This window comes from Balaenoptera musculus, chromosome 15 (genome assembly GCF_009873245.2).
Source record: "Balaenoptera musculus isolate JJ_BM4_2016_0621 chromosome 15, mBalMus1.pri.v3, whole genome shotgun sequence".
Taxonomy (NCBI): Eukaryota; Metazoa; Chordata; class Mammalia; order Artiodactyla; family Balaenopteridae; genus Balaenoptera; species Balaenoptera musculus.
Window position 1 is genome coordinate 84,769,111 of NC_045799.1, and position 19,798 is coordinate 84,788,908.

At 49.5% G+C, this 19,798-nt stretch overlaps 1 protein-coding gene across 6 annotated transcripts in view; it reads left to right on the top strand.

The window, feature by feature from the left end:
• The window catches only part of MMD2 (monocyte to macrophage differentiation associated 2), a 68,767-nt gene that overhangs the window by 24,294 nt on the left and 24,675 nt on the right, over positions 1-19,798 (top strand). For all 6 annotated transcript variants that reach the window (XM_036826079.1, XM_036826078.1, XM_036826081.1 and 3 more), the window contains 3 exons: positions 8,922-9,003; positions 11,461-11,621; positions 15,277-15,351. In XM_036826079.1, coding sequence (XP_036681974.1) covers positions 8,926-9,003; positions 11,461-11,621; positions 15,277-15,351 — 314 coding nt within the window. In that variant the 5' untranslated portion in view covers positions 8,922-8,925. The remainder of the gene's footprint in view (positions 1-8,921; positions 9,004-11,460; positions 11,622-15,276; positions 15,352-19,798) is intronic.

A 19,798-nucleotide genomic window follows, 5' to 3' on the forward strand; every position in this document is an offset into this window, starting at 1 on the left:
CTGCTTATAGTGAGATGCGGGAGGAGAGAAATGAATCGAAGAAGGAACTGTTAAGCAAAAAGGAACCGGAATGTAAAGATTTGGAGAATTCTCAGCCTATCCATAGTGTAAAAACGAGCACGTGTTCAGAAGGGAACATCACGGGTGTGGCCCACAGACCATTCATAAGGAGATTAGTGCTGATGCGGACCATGGGCCAAATCAGCCTCCCTCTGAAGCCAGGAGCAGAAATGGGATCATCCCAGCCGGGACCAGAAGAATGGAGGAGGGCTGCACCCGTGCTATTTCCCTGGAAAAGGGAAGGATGATGATGAAGGCAGTTTCTAGATCTCAGGGCGGGGCTGGCTGCTCTTGTTTCAAAGGGTGGGGCCCTGCCCAGTGTCTCAGAGGTGGGGTGACCTGCCGAGCTGTGGAGGTTATGCTGTCACCCCAGGGGGCCTGGAGGGCAGGGCATCGGACCAAAGAGGGCTATTCTTGAGCCTTAAGATCTCAAGGAACTTGCCTTGCTACGTTTTGGACTTCATTGGGACCCATCACCCCTTCCTTCTTTTTGGTATATTTTCTTTTTTTTTGGAATGGGAATGTCTATATGTCTGTCCTGTGCCTGTCCCACCATTGTATTTTGGAAGCACATAATTTATTTGGTTTCCCAGGCTCACAGCTGGAGAGGAATTTTGCCTCAGAATAAATTGTACCTTGAGTCTCACTCATGTCTGATTTAGGTGATGTTTAGATGAGACTTTGAATTTTGGACTTTAGAGGTAATGCTGGATTGAGTTGAGACTTTTGGGCTTGTTGGGATGGAATGAATGCATTTTACATTCAAGAAGTACATAAATTTGAGGGACCAGTGGTGGCATGCTATGGACAGAATGTTTGTGTTTCCCTAAAATCCGTATGTTGAAGTCCCAACCCCCAATGTGGTGGTATTTGGAAGTGGGGCCTTTGGGAAGTAATTAGGGTTAGATCAGGTCATGAGGGTGGGACCCTCATGATGGGATTAGTGCCCTTACAGGAAGAGGAAGAGATATCAGAGCTATCTTTCCACTTTGTGAGGACACAGCAACAAGGCGGCCGTCTGCACCAGACACCAAATCTGCTGGCACCTTGATCTTGGACTTCTGAGCCTCCAGAACTCTTAGAAATAAATGTATCTTGTTTAAGCCACCCAATCTATGGTATTTTGTTATAGCACCCCAAATGACTGACACCTCCACTCATCTCGCCAATCTCCATCCTCCACCCATGCTTCTATCCATCCCAACCTCCCCCATCCCCGATCCATCCATCCATCCATCCATCCATCCATCCATCCATCCTTCCTTCCTTGCTTCCTTCCTTCCATCCATCCATCCATCCATCCTTCCTTCCTTCCTTCCTTCCTTGCTTGCTTCCTTCCATCCATCCATCCATCCATCCATCCTTCCTTCCTTCCTTCCTTGCTTCCTTCCTTCCATCCATCCTTCCTTCCTTCCTTCCTTCCATCCATCCATCCATCCATCCATCCTTCCATCCATCCATCCTTCGTTCCTTCCTTCCATCCATCCATCCATCCATCCATCCTTCCATCCATCCATCCTCCCTTCCTTCCATCCATCCATCCATCCATCCATCCATCCATCCTTCCTTCCTTCCTTCCTTGCTTCCTTCCTTCCATCCATCCTTCCTTCCTTCCTTCCTTCCTTCCTTCCATCCATCCATCCATCCATCCTTCCATCCATCCATCCATCCTTCCTTGCTTCCTTCCTTCCATCCATCCATCCAGACATCCAGACATCTATCCAACTATCCACTTATTTGTCTAGAAAGCTATTTGCCTGCCTTCTCTCTACTTACCTACCCCTCCTACCCATCCATCTAGTGGCACCATCAATAAATTGGAAGCATATTGGAAAGTATAGCTGTTGTCCTGTGGGCAACGGGAGAGTCGATGAAAAAGCTTAATTGATCATGAAAAGTAGAAAATAAAGTCATATTATTTTCTGCTTTTCATGATCAGTTAAGAAATTTCAAATTGTGGGATCTGTAAAACCGAGGTACATCAATGATGTCTTCAGGGAGTTATGGGCATAAGCTTGAAGTTCCCCTGCTGCCAGAAAGCTCTATGGTCCTACTGTACTTGGGTGATGGTAGGAAGACAGCCTACCTCCAGATGTTTTCCTCCGGCGACATCCTTTATTCTGGACATCTGTGTGCCAAGTTAAAGGTCAGCGTTCCCAGGGAAGGAGGGGAGAATGGGTGCTGGGACATGACTGTCCCCCTGCCCCTTCTGGAAAGCTGGAACCTTGGGATATAGGAACTGGTGTTGCCTTGTGACCCCCTGCCCCTTCCCCAGCTGCCACTCCAGCCTCGTGGGTTCCCTCCCAGCCTCGAAACATGCCTACTCCTTCCAGCCACCAAGCTTTTCCTGATGCCCTTCTGGCTTCCAGAAGTTTCCTCTCCGGTCTTCAGTGCTTCTGACCATCATGTCTCTGGGACGCCCCCCCCCCTTCCTTCTTGCCTTTTCTGGCAACAGTTGTGTGCGATTAAATCTTTATATTGTAAAAGCATTAGCATAATGACAGGAAAAGAATTCCACCCCCAACTTTTTATTTCGAAAAATTTCAAACTAACATAGAAAGGTTGCGAGAAAAGTTCAGTGAACACCTAGGTGCCAATCATTCACTTAGTCACCAGATGTTAACATTTTGCAATGTTGGCTTTGCTGCTTTCTCTTCTTTTTGAAACTTTTGAGGATAAGTTGCAGACATCTGGACACTTCATCCTTAAACACGGCAGCGTGTATTTCCTAAAGCAAAGACGTTCTCCCATGTAACCGCAGTATGCTTACTTCTCCCAGAAATTCAGCCCTTGATACGGTACTGTGATCTGATAGGCAGTCCAACTTTATCTCCCCTCAACTCCCTTAAAAGAATTTTTAAGAAGAATGTCATCAAAAATGAATTCTACTTAAAAAAAAAAAAAAAGAATCCTACTGCCTCACCACAAATCTGTATTTCATTTATGTGTGTTTTCTTTCATCCACAACATAATTTGACCTTATTATAATCATAATGAATTACAGATTCTCTCTTTCTCACTTCATATTATATGGCAAACATTTCCCATGTCATTATACAGTTTTTTTTCTTTTTTCTTTCAGTTTTCTTTTTTTCCCCTTTTTTCTTCATTATACAGTTTTAAAGACTTATTTTCAGTTATGCAAGGAAAATTTGAATATAATCTCATAAAAAGTCAAACAATTATCTTCAAATTATCTTCTACTTCATCCTGAAAATTAAAATATGAGGGAAGTCGTCTGTGACCAGCACCCCCAAATCCACCCATCTCTCCTTTTTTTTTTCAGGCCTCTTTTTCTGCATTTACCTCTCACCTGTTGTTAAACATTTGGGTTAATTCCTGTTACTAGTTTTTTTCCAGATCTGTGTAACGTTTAGTCACAGGCCAGTTTAGCATCTTGGGTTTTTAATGAACCTACCTCAGTGCTTCTCAGCCTGGGAATTTTATTTATTTTTAAATATTTATTTATTTATTTGGCTGCTCCGGGTCTTAGTTTTCGGCACACGGGATCTTTGTTGTGGCATGCGGACTGTCAGCTGCCGCATGCGGGATCTAGTTCCCTGACCAGGGATGGAACCTGGGCCCCCTGCATTGGGAGCTCAGAGCCTTAGCCACTGGACCACCAGGGAAGTCCCACCCTGGGAACTTTAGAAATATCCATGCCTGGGTTCCAGCCCCAGAGATTGCAGTCTCTTTGGTCTGGGGTGTAGCCTGGGCATTGGCATATTTAAAAGCTTCCCAGGTGATTCGTTTTCTTAGCTTTTAAAAACATCGAGGTAAAATTGAGACGACATAAAATGAACCATTTAAAAGTGAACAGTTCAGTGGCATGTAGTACATTCACAGTGCTGTACAACCAACATCTGCATCACCCCAAAAGGAACCCCCGTACCCAATAAACAGTTTCTCCCTCTGCCCCCAGCCCTTGGTAACCACTGATCTGCTGTCTGTCTCTATGGATTTGCCTGACTGGATATTTCATATAAATGGGGCCATGCAATGTGGAACCTTCTGTGTCTGGCTTCTTCCACTTAGCGTCATGTGTTTGAGGTTTATCCTCGTTGTAGCAGGTATGATGGCTGAATAATATTCTATTGTATGGCTGGACTGCGTTTTGTTTATCCACCCATCCATTTCCCGGATGATTCTTAATGTGTGGCCAAGATTGAGAAACGCTGGTCTGACCTCTTCTCTTCTCTTCAGATTGGAATAATAGTAACTACTTTGCAAGGATGTTGTGGGCTTTAATGGGGCGCTCTTTGTGAAGTACCAGGATGGGTCCAGTAAGAAAACGGTGCCCGGGCTCCTTAGGGGAGCTCCCCAGGGAGAGGGGGAAAGAACATTTATTCTCCGAGCACCGCTGTATGTCAGGCATCCCCGTATGGGCTCTTGAACCGTATCATTTCATGGTACCTGCAGGCTAGGTAATATTATCTCCTTTAACACACAAGGAAGTTGCAGCCCAGAGACGTTAAGACATTTCCCCTATGTCACACAGCAGCTAAGTGATCATACAGGGACTTTCCACCCAGCTGTGCCTGGCTCCAAAGCCCTGCCCCCCTCCAGTTCAGGGTGGAAGGCGACCTTCTGTCCTTGTCTCCCTGCCAGCTCAGTTTGGGAGCCCTCCACGTGGAGTTGCCCTCCCCACCCCCATCAGATGCAGTGGCCACATGGTTATCTAAGTGGCAAGGGTTGGCCACAGAATGGGGATTCTGTTCTCCAGAAAGCAGGCCAAAGACCCATTTCCCTCCTTTAGTTGAACCAGCGGCAGCTTGCTAGAAATGTCGACTCTTTGAAACTTCCCACAATCTTGAAGGCTGCCTAGCTCACTGCCAGCCCTGTTCCAGACAGTCTAAACTTTCTCTCTGCATCTCAGCTGTTCAGAATGACTCCCTTGTCCCTCTGCTGGGGAATGGGTAAACAAGTCATTACACATCCTTATGATGGAACAGTTCTCAACGATAAAAAGGAAGGAACCATTGACCCAGGCAGCAGCATGGATGAATCTCACCTGCATTAAGCTGAGTGAAAAAAGCCAAACTCAAAAGGCTGTGCCGGGGCGGGGCGGGGGGTGGGGGGGCGGCGGAAGCCTGGAAGGGTTGAGATGACAGCCAAGAATAGTAATGTTAGGAGGGTTCATCGTTTTCTTCTCATAGAAAACAAGAGATAATAAGGAAGTCCCTGTTTGGCATTCAAAGCACAGTTTCTTTTCACCTAAGAATACACTTGACTTTGTGCAATCAGTTCTCTTTAGACATTAAAAAAAAAGGTCTGTAGAGCTTCTATATGATCCCGTTTATATGATGTTCTGGAAAAGGCAAAGCTATGGGGACAGAGAACAGAGCAGTGGTTACTGGGCTGCGGGAGGGTTAGGGTACCAGGGGGCAGGAGGGCAACTGGGGGGGTGATGGACCTTTTATTTATCTTGATTAGGGTGGCAGTTATACAACTCTCTCCACTTGTCAAAACTCATAAAAATGTGTAGCAAAAAGGGAAGTTTTACTGAATATAAATTAAAAGGAAAATTAAAAGCAAACAGTGAATTCATTGTCCTCTTCAAACGCCTGCCTCGAGGTTTATGAAGAAAGAAATTAGGCTACAAGGAGTTAAAGAAAAAGTTCTCCGTTCTTGAGGGCTGTGGGAACTCTATTTCTTGGGCGTTTGCCCCTGGCCCTGGGGCCCTGGCCCCCGACCCCTGTCTCTCTCTCTCTCTCTCTCTCTCTCTCTCATTCAATAGCTGCAGCACTGGGTGAGAGACAAGGAAAGTTTTGTGGAACCCAGAAATAAATAAATAACTGCCCATCCAGGTCGCCATGGCAACCATGACATCACCCTCAGACCCGAGGGCTGGCACCACGGGTGGCTTGTTGGTGTTTGTTAAAGGAGCAGGGGAGAGGGCAGCCCGGTAACAGGTGGAGGAGACTTGGTTTCCCGCTGGGGAGAAAGGCGTCCATTGCACCCCTTCACGGTTGGCCTCAGACCCCCGCCCCCCAGCCCTAGTGGAGGGAGCGTAAATTAGCACCGCCTCTTTGGGGGGCTTTTGGGCAGAATCTGTCAGAGCTAACACTGTGTGTACCTGTGTTAGTGTCTCCAGGGTTGTGGTCACAAACGAACACACACTTAGCGGCTTAAAATAATGGAAATCTGGTCTCTCTCCATTCTGGAGGCCGGAAGTCCAAAGTCAAGATGTCTGCAGGGTTGGTTCCTTCTGGAGGCTTGAGGGAGAGTCTGCTCCAGGCCTCCCTCCCGGCTTCTGGTGGCTGCCAGCATCCTTGGCATGAAGGTGCATCACTCCAACCTCTGCCTTTGTCTTCATTCTGTGTCTCTCCTCTTCTTATAAGGACACCTGTCATACTGGATTAGGGGCTCACCGCCCCCACTCCAGTATGACCTCATCTTAACTAATTGCATCTGCAACGACTCTTTTCAAATAAGTCCCACATTCTCAGGTCCTCGGGGTTAGGACTTCAGCATAGGAATTTTGGGAGGACACAATTCAACCCATAACCCTATTTTTGTTGTTATTGTATTTGCTTTATTGGCATAGATCCAGCATACAGAAGGTACTCAAGAAATGCTAAGTGGACGGCCCCTAGCACAGACACAGCATACAGTGGGCACTTAATAAATGCTTTGTGCACTCTACTGCATTGTGCCCTTTGTTCTGAACCATACACCCATTTCTCACTTGTGTGGGTCTTTATAGTAATAATTGGGTTCCTGCGGTGTGGGGGAAGGTTTTTGGTGTTTCAGTGGAGTTTAACCCCACCTGGTGGATGGTTCTTGGCAAAGTCCAAGGTGAACTGTCCACTTACCTGACTCTGAGCCAGCGTGGTCCTGCCTGCCGCCCAAGAGCCAGGTGTTTGCAGATCTCACCTCCCCCACCGCCAGCCTGACCTGAAGACTCCTGCAGAGAGTCCAGTCAGCCAGGTGTGGCCATGTCCCATCCCACCTGGGCGATGTCACTTCCTAACTCTGCACTGGAGCTTCCCCTCCATAAACCCGGCGTGGTGGTGGCTCTGTGGGGCGGTGGAGCTCCCGTGAGGATCAGGTGAGAGAACGGGGCGGAGGCAGTGGATGGGGCTTGGAAGATTCCAAGACACCAGAGCATCAGGAATGCTTATTGTCGGGACTTCCCTGGTGGTCCAGTGGTTAGGACTCCATGCTTCCACTGCAAGGGGCATGGGTTCGATCCCTGGTCCGGGAACAAAGATCCCTCAGGCTGCACAGTGCAGCCAAAAAAAAGAAAAAAAAGGAATGTTCATTGTCAAGATAAAGTCACCTGGCCATTCCACGAGTGGATCCACGCCCAGAGGAAATGAATGCATATGTTCACTACAACGAATTCTTAGAGCAGAGTTACCATAACAGCTCCAAGCTGGAACGTCCGCGTCCAGTAGACAGGATAAATAACTTGTGGTTCACTCACCCTGTGCAATACTCTACTGCAACGAAAACAGCCAATTACTGAGGCCGACAAAAGTCATGCTGAGCCCAAGGAGCCAGACCCAGAGGGTGTGCTGTGTGATCCCACTGATGGGAAGTTCAAGAATAGGCAAAACGAGTCTACGGTGACAGTGTCAGAGGGGGGTGTCCTTGGGGGGCAGTACCCCTGGGAAGGGGTATAAAGGTGAAATGGAGCAGGACACTATGGTCCTTGCCCCCCCACCATGTCCTCCGCCTGCCTTTTGTCTGTGGAAAAAATTTAGCCAAAGAATAAGTTTAATCAGAGAAGTGAGAAAATGCAGAAACAGAGGAAAACAGTCAAAGGAGACCAAATAATAATAGTTTAGTCATTAAGCAAAGTCAAGGACCTTTAGTTCTTCCTTAGGGGCTATAGGTAATATTCTGAGCCATATCCTGTGAACTGTCTTATAGATACTGAAACCCCACCAGGTGGAAGAAGTTAACTACATGATGACCAGGCTGTAGCCATGACATAAGCTGCCACAATTCCGAGAACTGGCCCCAAAGAAATGGAAACAAACCGACCCTGGAACTGAAGATTAACTGTACCTAGAATAATCGAGATGACGCTGGTCAGACCACTGATGGCCAATTTCAGGATGACCGTCAGAGCTGACTGCGCTGTTCCTGCATGCAGTCCCCTCCCTCTGTCTGTAAAAGCTCTTGCCCCCTGATTGTCGGGGGGGTGGAGTCGGCCTTTGGGCAGGCGTCCGCCCCCCGCCCCCCCCCTTGCTAGCCTCTGAAATAAAGCAACGTTTCCTTTCCTACCAACACTTGTCTCTCGAGAACTGGCTTTCGAGCGGCGAGCAGCGGGACCTGGGTTCGGTAACAAAGGCGCTTTCCAGGGTGTGGGAAAGAGGCTCTGGCTCGTCTGGTGGTGGTCACGTGGGCATGTGTCTACGTCGAAATCCATCCAGCTGTACCCTGGGGAGCTATATTGTAGGTCTGTTATGCTTAAAGAAAATTAAAAGTAAGAAATGAAGAGGATGCTGCAACCCAATATTTATTTATTTTGGCCGCGCCGCGCAGCTTGCGGGATCTTAGTTCCCCGACCAGGGATCGAACCCAGACCACAGCAGTGAAAGCACCGAGTCTTAACCGCTGGGCCGCCAGGGAATTCCCTGCAACCCGATATTTAGCAAACACCACTTTGGGGATTAAGCACAAAATGTTGGATTGTCCAAAAAAAATGTAATAGAAAGAGAGAGGGAGGGAGGGGCGCGTGAGGAGGAGGGGAGAGGAGGAGGGAAAGGGGACGGGAGGGGAGGGGGGAGGGGAGGGGACCCTCTTCCCACCAGCAGGGGCCGAAGTCCTCAGGCCTCCTGGGAATTCTGTGGCCCGGGCCGCTCCCGGCTTCCCAGCCAAGCTTCCGGGAATTGTGTGTCTCCCTACAGGTTCATGAACCACCGAGTCCCTGCCCACCGGAGGTACCAGCCCACGGAGTACGAGCATGCCGCCAACTGCGCCACCCATGCTGTGAGTCTTGGGGGGCTGACAGCTAAAGAGGGGGGCTGGGGACGCAGCCTCTTTGCCCTTGGAGAGAGCGTGTGTCCGTTCCATGGCCATGTCCCGAGTGGCCTGTTCTCAAGTCTTCCATGGCCCTCGGAAGAGCGTGTGGGATCTCGAGGGAAGGTCATTTGGGGAAATTGGAGGCGCGGAGCGTGCCTCCCTTTTACTTTAAGAACCTTCAGTGGCTCCCTAGTACCTTGTACAGCATCCAGGCTCGGTAGCAAGCTCCCAGATAGGTCTTAGCCTTTGTGTTATGTTGGCCCACCTTCCACTGCCATGATCTTGCCCCCAGGCTCCAGCGCCCTGAGCCACCTGCTGTTTCCAAAATAGAAGGCATGACCCCGTGCCTTTGCACATGCTGTTCCCTCTGCCTGGAGTACTTGCCGTCTCCCCCCACCCCGGCCTTGTCTAAGAAATCCTTCTCTGGGCAGTGGTCCTTAACCCTTTGGCGCATGGGCCCCTTTGAGGATTTAATGAAGCTCTAGACCTACGCTGTCCAGCTTGGTAGCCACTGGCCTCATACAACTGAAATGCAGCTTGTCTGAATTGACATGTGCTGTGAGTATAAAATACATACCAGCTTTTAAAGATTAGCATGGAAAGAAAAGAATGTAAGGTATCTTCTTAATACTTTTCATATTAATTACACGTTGAAATGATATTTTGGATATATTGGACTAAGCAAAATATTAAAATTAATTTCACCTATAAATAATGTCCTTTTCAAAATGTGGTGACTACAAAATCTAAAATTACCTGCGCCACCCACGTTATAGTTCTGTTGGCCGGGGCTGCTGTAGAATCTCTCTCCAGATAAAGTGCTCCTAACACACGAAATTGGGCAAACCCTTGCAGGGACCCTGTACCCCCAGTGCTTTGGAGAGTTCTGAGACTTCTCAGAGGGAACGATGGATAAACCAAGATTCGAAGAGTGAGGAGTTTTCCAGGTAGACATGGTAGGGAGGGATGCCTTCTTCAGAGAGACCCACAGGTGCAACAGCACAGAGATGTGAAGCGGTGTGCCCTGACCGGGAGGCTGGGGTATCAGTGGACCCAGGGGGTGGGGGGCAGTGTCCAGAGATGCTTCTTGAAGACAGGATCTTGGCTTCCTGTTTTACCACGATATTCTCTAGAGTTATGCTGTCCAGTATAGTAGCCTCTGGCCTCCTGTAGCTGTTGGAATTGAAATTGAAACCAATTAAAATGAAAACTTCAAGTCCTCAGTGGTACAAGTCACATTTCAAGTGCTCAGTAGCTGCGTGTGCCTAGTGGCTCCCATACTGGACAGTGCAAATCTAGAATGTTTCCACCATTGTAGGAAGTTCTGCTGGGCAGTCCAGGGTCTAGAGGCTTCCCTCCATCATAGAATTTCTGTTGGACAGTGAAGGTCTAGAACCTTCCCACCATCACAGGAAGTTCTCCTGGATGGTGCAGGTCTAGAACCTTCCCTCCATCATGGGAAGTTCTGTTGGACAGTACAGGCCTAGAACCTTCCCACCATCACAGGAAGTTCTCCTGGATGGTGCAGGTCTAGAACCTTCCCTCCATCATGGGAAGTTCTGTTGGACAGTACAGGCCTAGAACCTTCCCACCATCACAGGAAGTTCTCCTGGATGGTGCAGGTCTAGAACCTTCCCTCCATCATGGGAAGTTCTGTTGGACAGTACAGACCTAGAACCTTCCCACCGTCACAGGCAGTTCTCCTGGATGGTGCAGGCCTAGAACCTTCCCTCCATCATGGGAAGTTCTGTTGGACAGTACAGGCCTAGAACCTTCCCACCATCACAGGAAGTTCTCCTGGATGGTGCAGGTCTAGAACCTTCCCTCCATCATGGGAAGTTCTCCTGGATGGTGCAGGTCTAGAACCTTCCCACCATCACAGGAAGTTCTCCTGGGTGGTGCAGGTCTAGAACCTTCCCACCATCACAGGAAGTTCTGTTGGACAATACAGGCCTAGAACCTTCCCACCATCACAGGAAGTTCTCCTGGATGGTGCAGGTCTAGAACCTTCCCACCATCATAGGAAGTTCTGTTGGACAATACAGGCCTAGAACCTTCCCACCATCACAGGAAGTTCTCCTGGATGGTGCAGGTCTAGAACCTTCCCACCATCACAGGAAGTTCTGTTGGACAATACAGGCCTAGAACCTTCCCACCATCACAGGAAGTTCTCCTGGATGGTGCAGATCTAGAACCTTCCCTCCATCACGGGAAGTTCTGTTGGACAGTACAGGCCTAGAACCTTCCCTCTATCACAGAATTTCTATTGGACAGTGCAGGTCTAGAACCTTTCCTCCATCACGGGAAGTTCTTTTGGACAGTGCAGGTCTGGAGAAAAGGCTTGGGTTGCTCAGGGGCTCTGTATTTGCCTGGACCCCACTCCAAAGGTTGGCCCTGCAGCACCTCTTCCCACCCTGCTTCCAGCTCTGGATCATTCCCAGCATCCTTGGCAGCTCCAACCTCTACTTCCTGTCGGACGATGACTGGGAGACCATCTCTGCCTGGATCTACGGCCTCGGCCTCTGTGGGCTCTTTGTGGTGTCCACCGTGTTCCACACGATCTCCTGGAAGAAGAGCCACCTCCGGTACCTGCTGCCTAGCACATGGGAGGGGGCGAGTGCCTGGCAGGGTGACCAGGGCTGGGGCCCGCGGTGGGCTGAGGGGTGAGGCAGGATGCCTTGGGCCATGCTTGGCTGAGCCAGGAGGGACCCTGGATGGAAGGCCTTGTGCCGTCTTCGCCTCGGGCTGGCGGGGTTGAGTCCCACATGGGCGGACCACCTCACCCTCATTTGCCTCGTTTGCTTACTTCTACGAGTCCGGAAGAACAAGCCCCTTGCTCCCAGGGTCATTGTGAGGGACCCTCATAATCGTCATAATAATCGCCCCCTTCTGGGCACCCCCTAGGTTCCAGGCATTCTGCAGATGTCCCTCTGCATCTTTCCAATAATTCTGCAATGTAGGCATTAGAACCCTGGATTTTAATTTTGATTTGTTTTGTTTTTAATTTTTTTTAAATTGTGATAAATACACATGACATAAAATTTACCATCTTGACCATTTTAAGTATACAGTTCAGTAGTGTTAACTACATTCACATTGTTGTGCAGCTATCACCACCATCATCTCCAGAACTTCTTCATCTTCCCAAATTGAAACTCTGTCCCCATTAAACACTAACTCCCCATTCCCCCTTCCCCAGCCCCCGGCACCCACCCTTCTACTTTCTGTCTCTATGAATTTGACTGCTCTGTGTACCCCATGTAAGTGGAATCGTATAATATTTATCCTTTCATGAGCACAATGTCCTCAGGGTTCATCCATGTTGTAGCAGGTGTCAGAATCGCCTTCCTTTTCAAGGCTGAATCATATTCCATTGTATGGATGGGCCACACGTTGTTTATCGCTTCATCTGTTGATGGACCCATCTGCCTTTTGTGACTGGCTTCTTTCACTGACCGTGATGTCCCGGGCTCATCCAGGTTGCAGCTTGTAGAATCCCTGTTTTGTGCCTGATGACACTGAACCTGGAACGTGACTTGCTCAAGGTCACATAGTTGTGTCCAAGCTAGTGTTGATTCTAGGTTTCCAGGGCCCCCATAAAGTGAGGGGACGCTCTGGTCCATTGTAGCAGCTGCAGTGACCACTGGTCCCCATGTCCAATGCCCCTCTTGCCCCCAGAAGCCCTGTGACTCTGCTGTATCCCACCCCCTCCTGTCCCCATTCTTTCCTCTCTGTGGCTCCTGGTTGCTGTAATGAATTACAACACACTGGGGGGCTTGAAACCACAGGAACTTAGCCTCTCATAGTTTAGGAGGCCAGAAGCCCGAGATCAGGGTATCAGGAGGGCCATGTCTCTACGGGAGGACCCTTCCCTGCCTCTTCCAGCTTCTGGTGGTTCCCAGGGTTCCTTGGCTTGTGGCAGCATCACTCCAATCTCTGCCTCTGTCTTCACAGGCCTTCCTCCCCGTGTGTCTCTGTGTCCAAATCTCCCTCTCCTTTTTCTTCTAAAGACAGCAGTCATTGGGTTTGGGGCCCACTTACCAGTGGTGTGACGCTGCTGCCCTTTCGTGTCCTCATCTGTGACGCGGTGGATGAAAAGTATGGTCCCTCCCTCCTAGGTGGGATTAAAGAGTTAATGCTCGTAAAGAGCTTAGAACGGTGCTCTGATTATAGAATGTGCTCTGTATGTATCAGCTGTTGTTCTTCCTTTCATTTCTAGGAAGACTTGCAGTTAGCCCAGCATCAGAGAGAAACACGGCCAAATTTAATGAAGGCTGCAGTCGCTAGATAGAATCACAGTTTGTACTAGTTATCCACTGCTGCGTAACAAATAACCCTGAATCATAGAGGCTTCAAATAACAGTAAACCCTGATTCTTTCTCAAAGCTTCAGAGAGGCAGGAATTTGGGAGCTTAGATGTGTGTTTCTGGTTCAAGGTTGCTGATGTAGTCATGATGCTGCCCGGGGCTGCCGTCACCTGAAGGCTGGACCTGGGCTGGAGAAGCCACTTCCAAGGTGTCTCCCTCCCAGGCCTGGCATGTCGGTGCTGGATGCTTGGGGGTGCTCAGTCCTTCCCACGTGGACCTCCCCTCGGCCACATGGCTCATCCCCCCCACCAAAGTTAGTGATTCAAGAGAACAAGGCAGAGGCTGTGATACCTTTTATGATCTAGCCTTAGAAACCACACACACCATCATTTCTGCAACCTCCTGTTGGTTCCATATGTTTGCCATATTTGTTGTGGGAGGGGCCGCACACCGGTGTGAGGACCAGAAAGTGGGGCTCCTTGGGTACCATTTTGGAGGCTGGCTACCACACTGGTCAGGTGTATTGATGACTGTAATTTGCTCTTCAAGGGGAGGTCATAACGGAAACAGTAACGTTTATGAGCACTTCCTGTTACGCGTTGTGCTGAGTCCTGACCCTCTTAGTCCTCACAGCGACCCCGATAGGTGGCCAGTATCCTCCCTGTTTTACAGCTGAGGGAGCTGAGACCAGGGAGGGTAAGTAACTTGCTCAAGGTCCTAGTCTCTCTGTGGTAGGGTTGGGATTCGAACCCAGGTCTTATGGCTTCAGAGCCTGGACCTGAACCAGAATGCCAGAACCCAGAGGGTCTTCAGGGGGCACCTAGGTTTGTTTGTTTTGCACTTATTTTTTTTTAATGAAAGGAGAATAGAGTAGAATTAATAAACATTTAATTTTCCATATTTTCTTCTGCTTGCTAGACTTCTATTGAGTATGCATTTTTAAGTTCATTTTTTCCATTTTTATTTGTGTTTTATTTTTTTAATTGAAGTATAGTTGATTTACAATGTTGTGTTAGTTAACAGGTACACAGCAAAGTGATTCAGTTATACATACATACATATATATGTATATGTATGTGTGTTTGTATATATATATATTCTTTTTCAGATTCTTTTCCAATATAGGTTATTACAAAATATTGAGTATAGTTCCCTGTGCTATACAGTAGGTCCTTGAATTTCTTCCATTGTTTAATTGAAGTATAGTTGATGTACAGTATTATATAAGTTACAGGTATACAACGTGGTGATTCACAATTTTTTTAAAGGTTATATTCCATTTATAGTTACTGCAAAATACTGGCTCTATTCCCTGGATTGTACAATACATCCTTGTAGCTTATTTTATTATTTATTCATTTATTTTTTTGGCCGTGCTGCATGGCTTGTGGAATCTTAGTTCCCCGACCAGGGATCGAACCCAGGCCACCGCAATGAAAGCGCCGAGTCCTAACCACTGGACCGCCAGGGAATCCCCCTTGTAGCCTATTTTATACGTAATGGTTTGTGCCTCTTCATCCCCTCCCCCATGTTGCCCCTCCCCCTTTCCCTCTCCCCACTGGTAACCACTAGTTTGTCCTCTGTATCTGTGAGTCTGTGTCTCACACTTTTTTTTTAAGCTACTGAATTCTTTATCATTTGAAATCTTTCAGAAAGCCCAGTATATAAAACAGAATGCCGACTTCCTCTGATTAAAGTATGGGAGGAGGCTGTCAGGGGGAGGAGGGTCCTCGGTGGTACCCCCGAGGTGTCTCCATTCAACTCCTAGGGTGACAGGGAGCCTGGTTGGAAAACCACTGCTCTGGTCACTCACAGATGGGGACACCGAGGCCCGAGGGGTCATGGTGGATGGAGGTGCGTCAACCCCGAGCCCAGGCTCCCCCGAAGCCCATTGGTCCAGGGCAGGGCCCGTAACCCGCCTTCTCTGCCACAGGACGGTGGAGCACTGTCTGCACATGTCCGACCGCATGGTCATCTATTTCTTCATCGCGGCCTCCTACGCGCCCTGGTGAGTGTCTCTGCGGGTCCCCGGGAGGGCTGGCGTCCTCTCTTTCCTTTGTTTGAATTTCTTCGTGTTTGGCTGGGTGATATGTTGGCACAAAAGCGTGTAAGTAAAAAGACGCCCACCACCCATTCTCCTTCCTAGAAGCAACTACTTAGTACCAGTTTCCTGTGTATCCTTCCAGAGTGCTTTTGTGTAGGAAAGAGCAAACGTGTATGTATGAGTATATGTACAGACACACATTTGCATATATGCATATGTATATATGCAAATACATGCAAGACATACCTATATTTTATATGTTTATATTTATACTTATACTTTCCTACTTTAATACAAAAGGAAGGATACTGTACAAACTCGGCAGTTTGCTTTCATTCTCTTAGTCATGGACTTGGGGACATCTTTCCATATTAGTACCTTGAAGATTTCCCCACTCCTTTTTCTTTCTTTCTTTTTTTTTTTTTACAGCAGTATAATGTTCCCCGGCCACCCCTATTTATGAATATTTATGACGTTGGCACTCCCCCTTCCTTTGCTATAACAAACAGGGCTGCAGTGAAAGTCCTTGCTGTTGTACCACTCAGCATAGGTGCTTGGTTCTGTTGGCTCGAATCAGGTGAAATTGTTGAGGCAACCTTTTCTGATCTACAGAAACAGCAGGTTCATATGGCCAAGGCTGATCTTTGCGGGGTAAATTCGAGGCTTGGACGGCTGGGGGGCAGGAGTGGGCCTTACTCATTGTTGCCAAGTCACCCTCCACAGATTGTACCAGTTTAAACTCCCCCAGCAAGGGACTTCCCTGGTGGCGCAGTGGTTAAGAATCCACCTGCCAGTGCAGGGGACACAGGTTCCAGCCCTGGTCCGGGAGGATCCCACATGCCGCCTGTGAGCCACAACTACTGAGCCCACATGCCACAACTACTGAAGCCCCCTCACCTAGAGCCCGTGCTCTGCAACAAAGAGAAGCCACCGCAATGAGAAGCCCGTGCACTGCAACAAGGAGTAGCCCCCGCTCGCTGCAACTAGAGAAAGCCCGCCTGCAGCAACGAAGACCCAACACAGCCAAAAAGAAAATAAATAAATTAATTAATTAAAAAACAAACAAAAAAAAACTCCCCCAGCAAGTGCCTCAGGGTTTTCGAAAGTTCTGGAATAAAGAAACACTCAGGTCACACGCGAAATGCCGGGAAACCTGCAGAGCCCCTGTGAGGGGAGAAGGGCCGTTCCAGTCACACTTGTTGAATGTGTCTGGGTGGCCGGGCGGTGCTGGGGGTCAGGACGCTAAGGTTCTGGCTGGCAGAGGGGCTCTGTGACAGGACAGTGACAGCACGGTGACACGGGCCTGTGCGCATGCAGCCGTGGAGCTCAGAGGAGGCACCACCCTGCAGAGGTGGCCTCAGGAGGGCTTCCTGGAGGAGGTGTGCCTCTCTGAGAATCTGCACGTTGGCCTCTGAGGAGTGGGAGCCACAGAGGTTTGTTCCATTTTTGCCTGGGGAATTCCCATTTTTGGCTGTCGTAAACGGAGCGTTCTTTTTCATCATCTCAACTAATCAATGGGTTTTGTCGGTGCGCACAAAGACGACTGCTTTTTTTTTTTTTTTAGTTTTAAATCCTTTAATAGTTTAAATTTTTTTTTTAAGTTTTATTTATTTGTTTATTTATTTATGGCTTGTGTTGGGTCTTCGTTTCTGTGTGAGGGCTTTCTCTAGTTGCGGCAAGCGGGGGCCACTCTTCATCGCGGTGCGCGGGCCTCTCACTATCGTGGCCTCTCTTGTTGCGGAGCACAGGCTCCAGACGCGCAGGCTCAGTAATTGTGGCTCACGGGCCCAATTGCTCCGCGGCATGTGGGATCTTCCCAGACCAGGGCTCGAACCCGTGTCCCCTGCATTGGCAGGCAGATTCTCAACCACTGCGCCACCAGGGAAGCCCCCAAGACGACTGCTTTTGAAACACATTTTATTGAGACGTGCCCGGGGGGATACGCACAGTGAGTTCCCACACGCTGCAGCCAGCACCCAGGTGGAGAAACAAAACATCTCCAGCCCCTCCCCAGTCTGCTGCCCCCCAGGGGTAACCACAGTCCTGACGTCTGCCATCATAGGGTAGTTTTGCCTGATTTCTTACTTCATGTTAATGGGATCATCGTTCTTTCGGATCTTGCTTCTTTCGGGCAACATTATGTGGTGAGAGTCGTGGAGTCATGATTGCAGGAGTCACCGTCCAGTCTGCTTGCTGGACAGCGTTCTGGGCGAATAAACCACAGGTCTCCACCTCCTGTGACCGGCGTTGGAGGGTGATTATTGCTACACGGTCCTCTGGTCATTGTAGTGCGGGTGTGGTGGTGAACAGGGTGCAGGCGGGGGCTGCTGGTCTACGCTGAGGAGGGGTTGGGGGTTTGAAACAGGATATTGATGTAGTTTTATTTTTTGGACTGAAAGGTGATGCCTTGGGAGCAGGGAGGTGTGAGGAGGCTGGTGCAAGGACCTGGGAGAGAGATTGTGATGGCTGGGGCCCTGGTAGTGGCCTTGGAGTCAAGAGGACGGATAGATGGATGGGTGGGTGGATGGATGGATGGATGGAAAAGATATTTACAGGAAACTGAGTGGACTGAGTGACTGAAGGTGGGGGAGAGGGGATGTAGAGCGGGGGATGCCAGGGTTTCCGGCATCAGCTTTCCCCAGGAAATCAGCGACTCTCGGGAGTGTTAGGAAATCAGCCCTGCTGCCGTCAGCCTGGAGACATCGTTAGAGGCAGCCCTACGCCCAGCTGGGCTTTGTGGGAGGAGGGGACGTGCTTCTGTCCTGCCAACCAGGATGCTTCTGGTTGTCGGATGCCAGGTGGGCAGGCGTATGGAGGCTCCGAGAAGAAGTGTTGGTCCTGGTGAGGGGCTGCTGCTGGAGTGGGTAGGTGGGAGCCACGGGAGAAGCTGAGAGCAGGAGGGAGAAGCCAGAAGCCGTGGCTGGGCACTCAGTCCACAAGGCCGCCTCCTGATGGCCCCATGTCACCCCCAGGCACCACCTGTAGTTGTTGGGAGCCAGGTGATCTCAGGTTTCTTTTTGGATGTTGCCAATTAGAGTAAAGCTAGGTTTTGTGCTCAGCTGCCGTAACTATCCTTGATGTAGATTTCTAGAATAGCCCTCTGACTCTCCCCCGCTTGGCTGATTCAGTGCCTGGATTTCTACTCTTTATCCCTGGCTGTGACCACTTGGGCACCGGCTCTGTGCCCATCCCGTGCTGGTGTGTGAGGATACGGCTGTGAGCAAAGACACAGACTCTCTCTCCTTATGGGACTTACAGTCTCACGGAGGATGCAGACGTTGACTGTCCCAAGGACACTGACACAAGGAATGAACCACAGCTGTGCCGTGAAGGAGGGGTACAGGTGCCGAGGTGGGGAGATGTGCCCTGGCTTGCGGGCTTTGTAGGAGGAAGAGTCGGCAGAACTTGGCGGTTGCTTGGACGTGGGGTTGAGAGAGAGAGAATCAGAGGACACAGACGTCATTCACGTGATTCACGAGGCCGGCAGGACCACGTCACGAAGGGTGGAAAAACCTGGCAGGATCAAGTGTGACACAGAATCTTCCTTCCCCAGTGCTTCAGAAAACAAACAGGATAGAGTTATAAACATCGAGGTGGGCAAAAGAAAAATCACCATCTTCTGGAACCAGAGTCCCTCTCTGCAGGAATCTGGAGCGTTTCCGTGCAGTTTCGTTGTGCAGACGGCTGCACAGGCTGAAGACAGTCCGCGTGCTGGACAGGAACGCATGTGTGTGGGGCTGCAGCTGAGGGTGCGGGGGCAGCTCCCTGGCCTGGGGCACAGGCCTGACTGTCCGGGGCCCCCGACTGTGTACCTGAGCCAACAGCTGGAGGAAACACACAGAGGCCAAAGGCTGGAGAAGGCTGGGACCCGCAGACGCCTGGCCCTGGAGACACCACCTGTGGAGAGGAAAGCCCACTTTCCGGGAGCCTGGGGAGAGAGTCACGGGAATCCGGAAGGAAGGAAGGAATTCCTTCTGCAAAGTCTCCACCACCCTCTACTGACAGACTTGACGCTGTGCCAGCTGCAAAGGAAGAAATTCACGAGGCCCAGCTCAGTTGAAAACCCAGCCGGCAAAGAGGGTGAATGTAGAGCGGAGAGTCAATACATTAGTAACCAGCCTGGAGGGATACTCACCTTATATTCCCGTCCCCTTTTGGTGGCCAGTTTGAGGGGTTTTCAGGCGTTTCCTACAGGGACTGATGCTGGGATGAATGTCCTTTTCTGTGCCTCTGTGTGCTCGCAAAACAGCGTTCCTCTGGCCAGCCCCTGAACTTGGAGTGCCCGGGCCACGGGATACGTGCCCTTCAGAGTCTGATACATTCTCCAAACAGGCTTTACTTGTTTATATGCCCACTGGCTTGAGATGCCCTTTTCTTTCAATGCTTGGACATTATCAGTTGTGCTAATTTT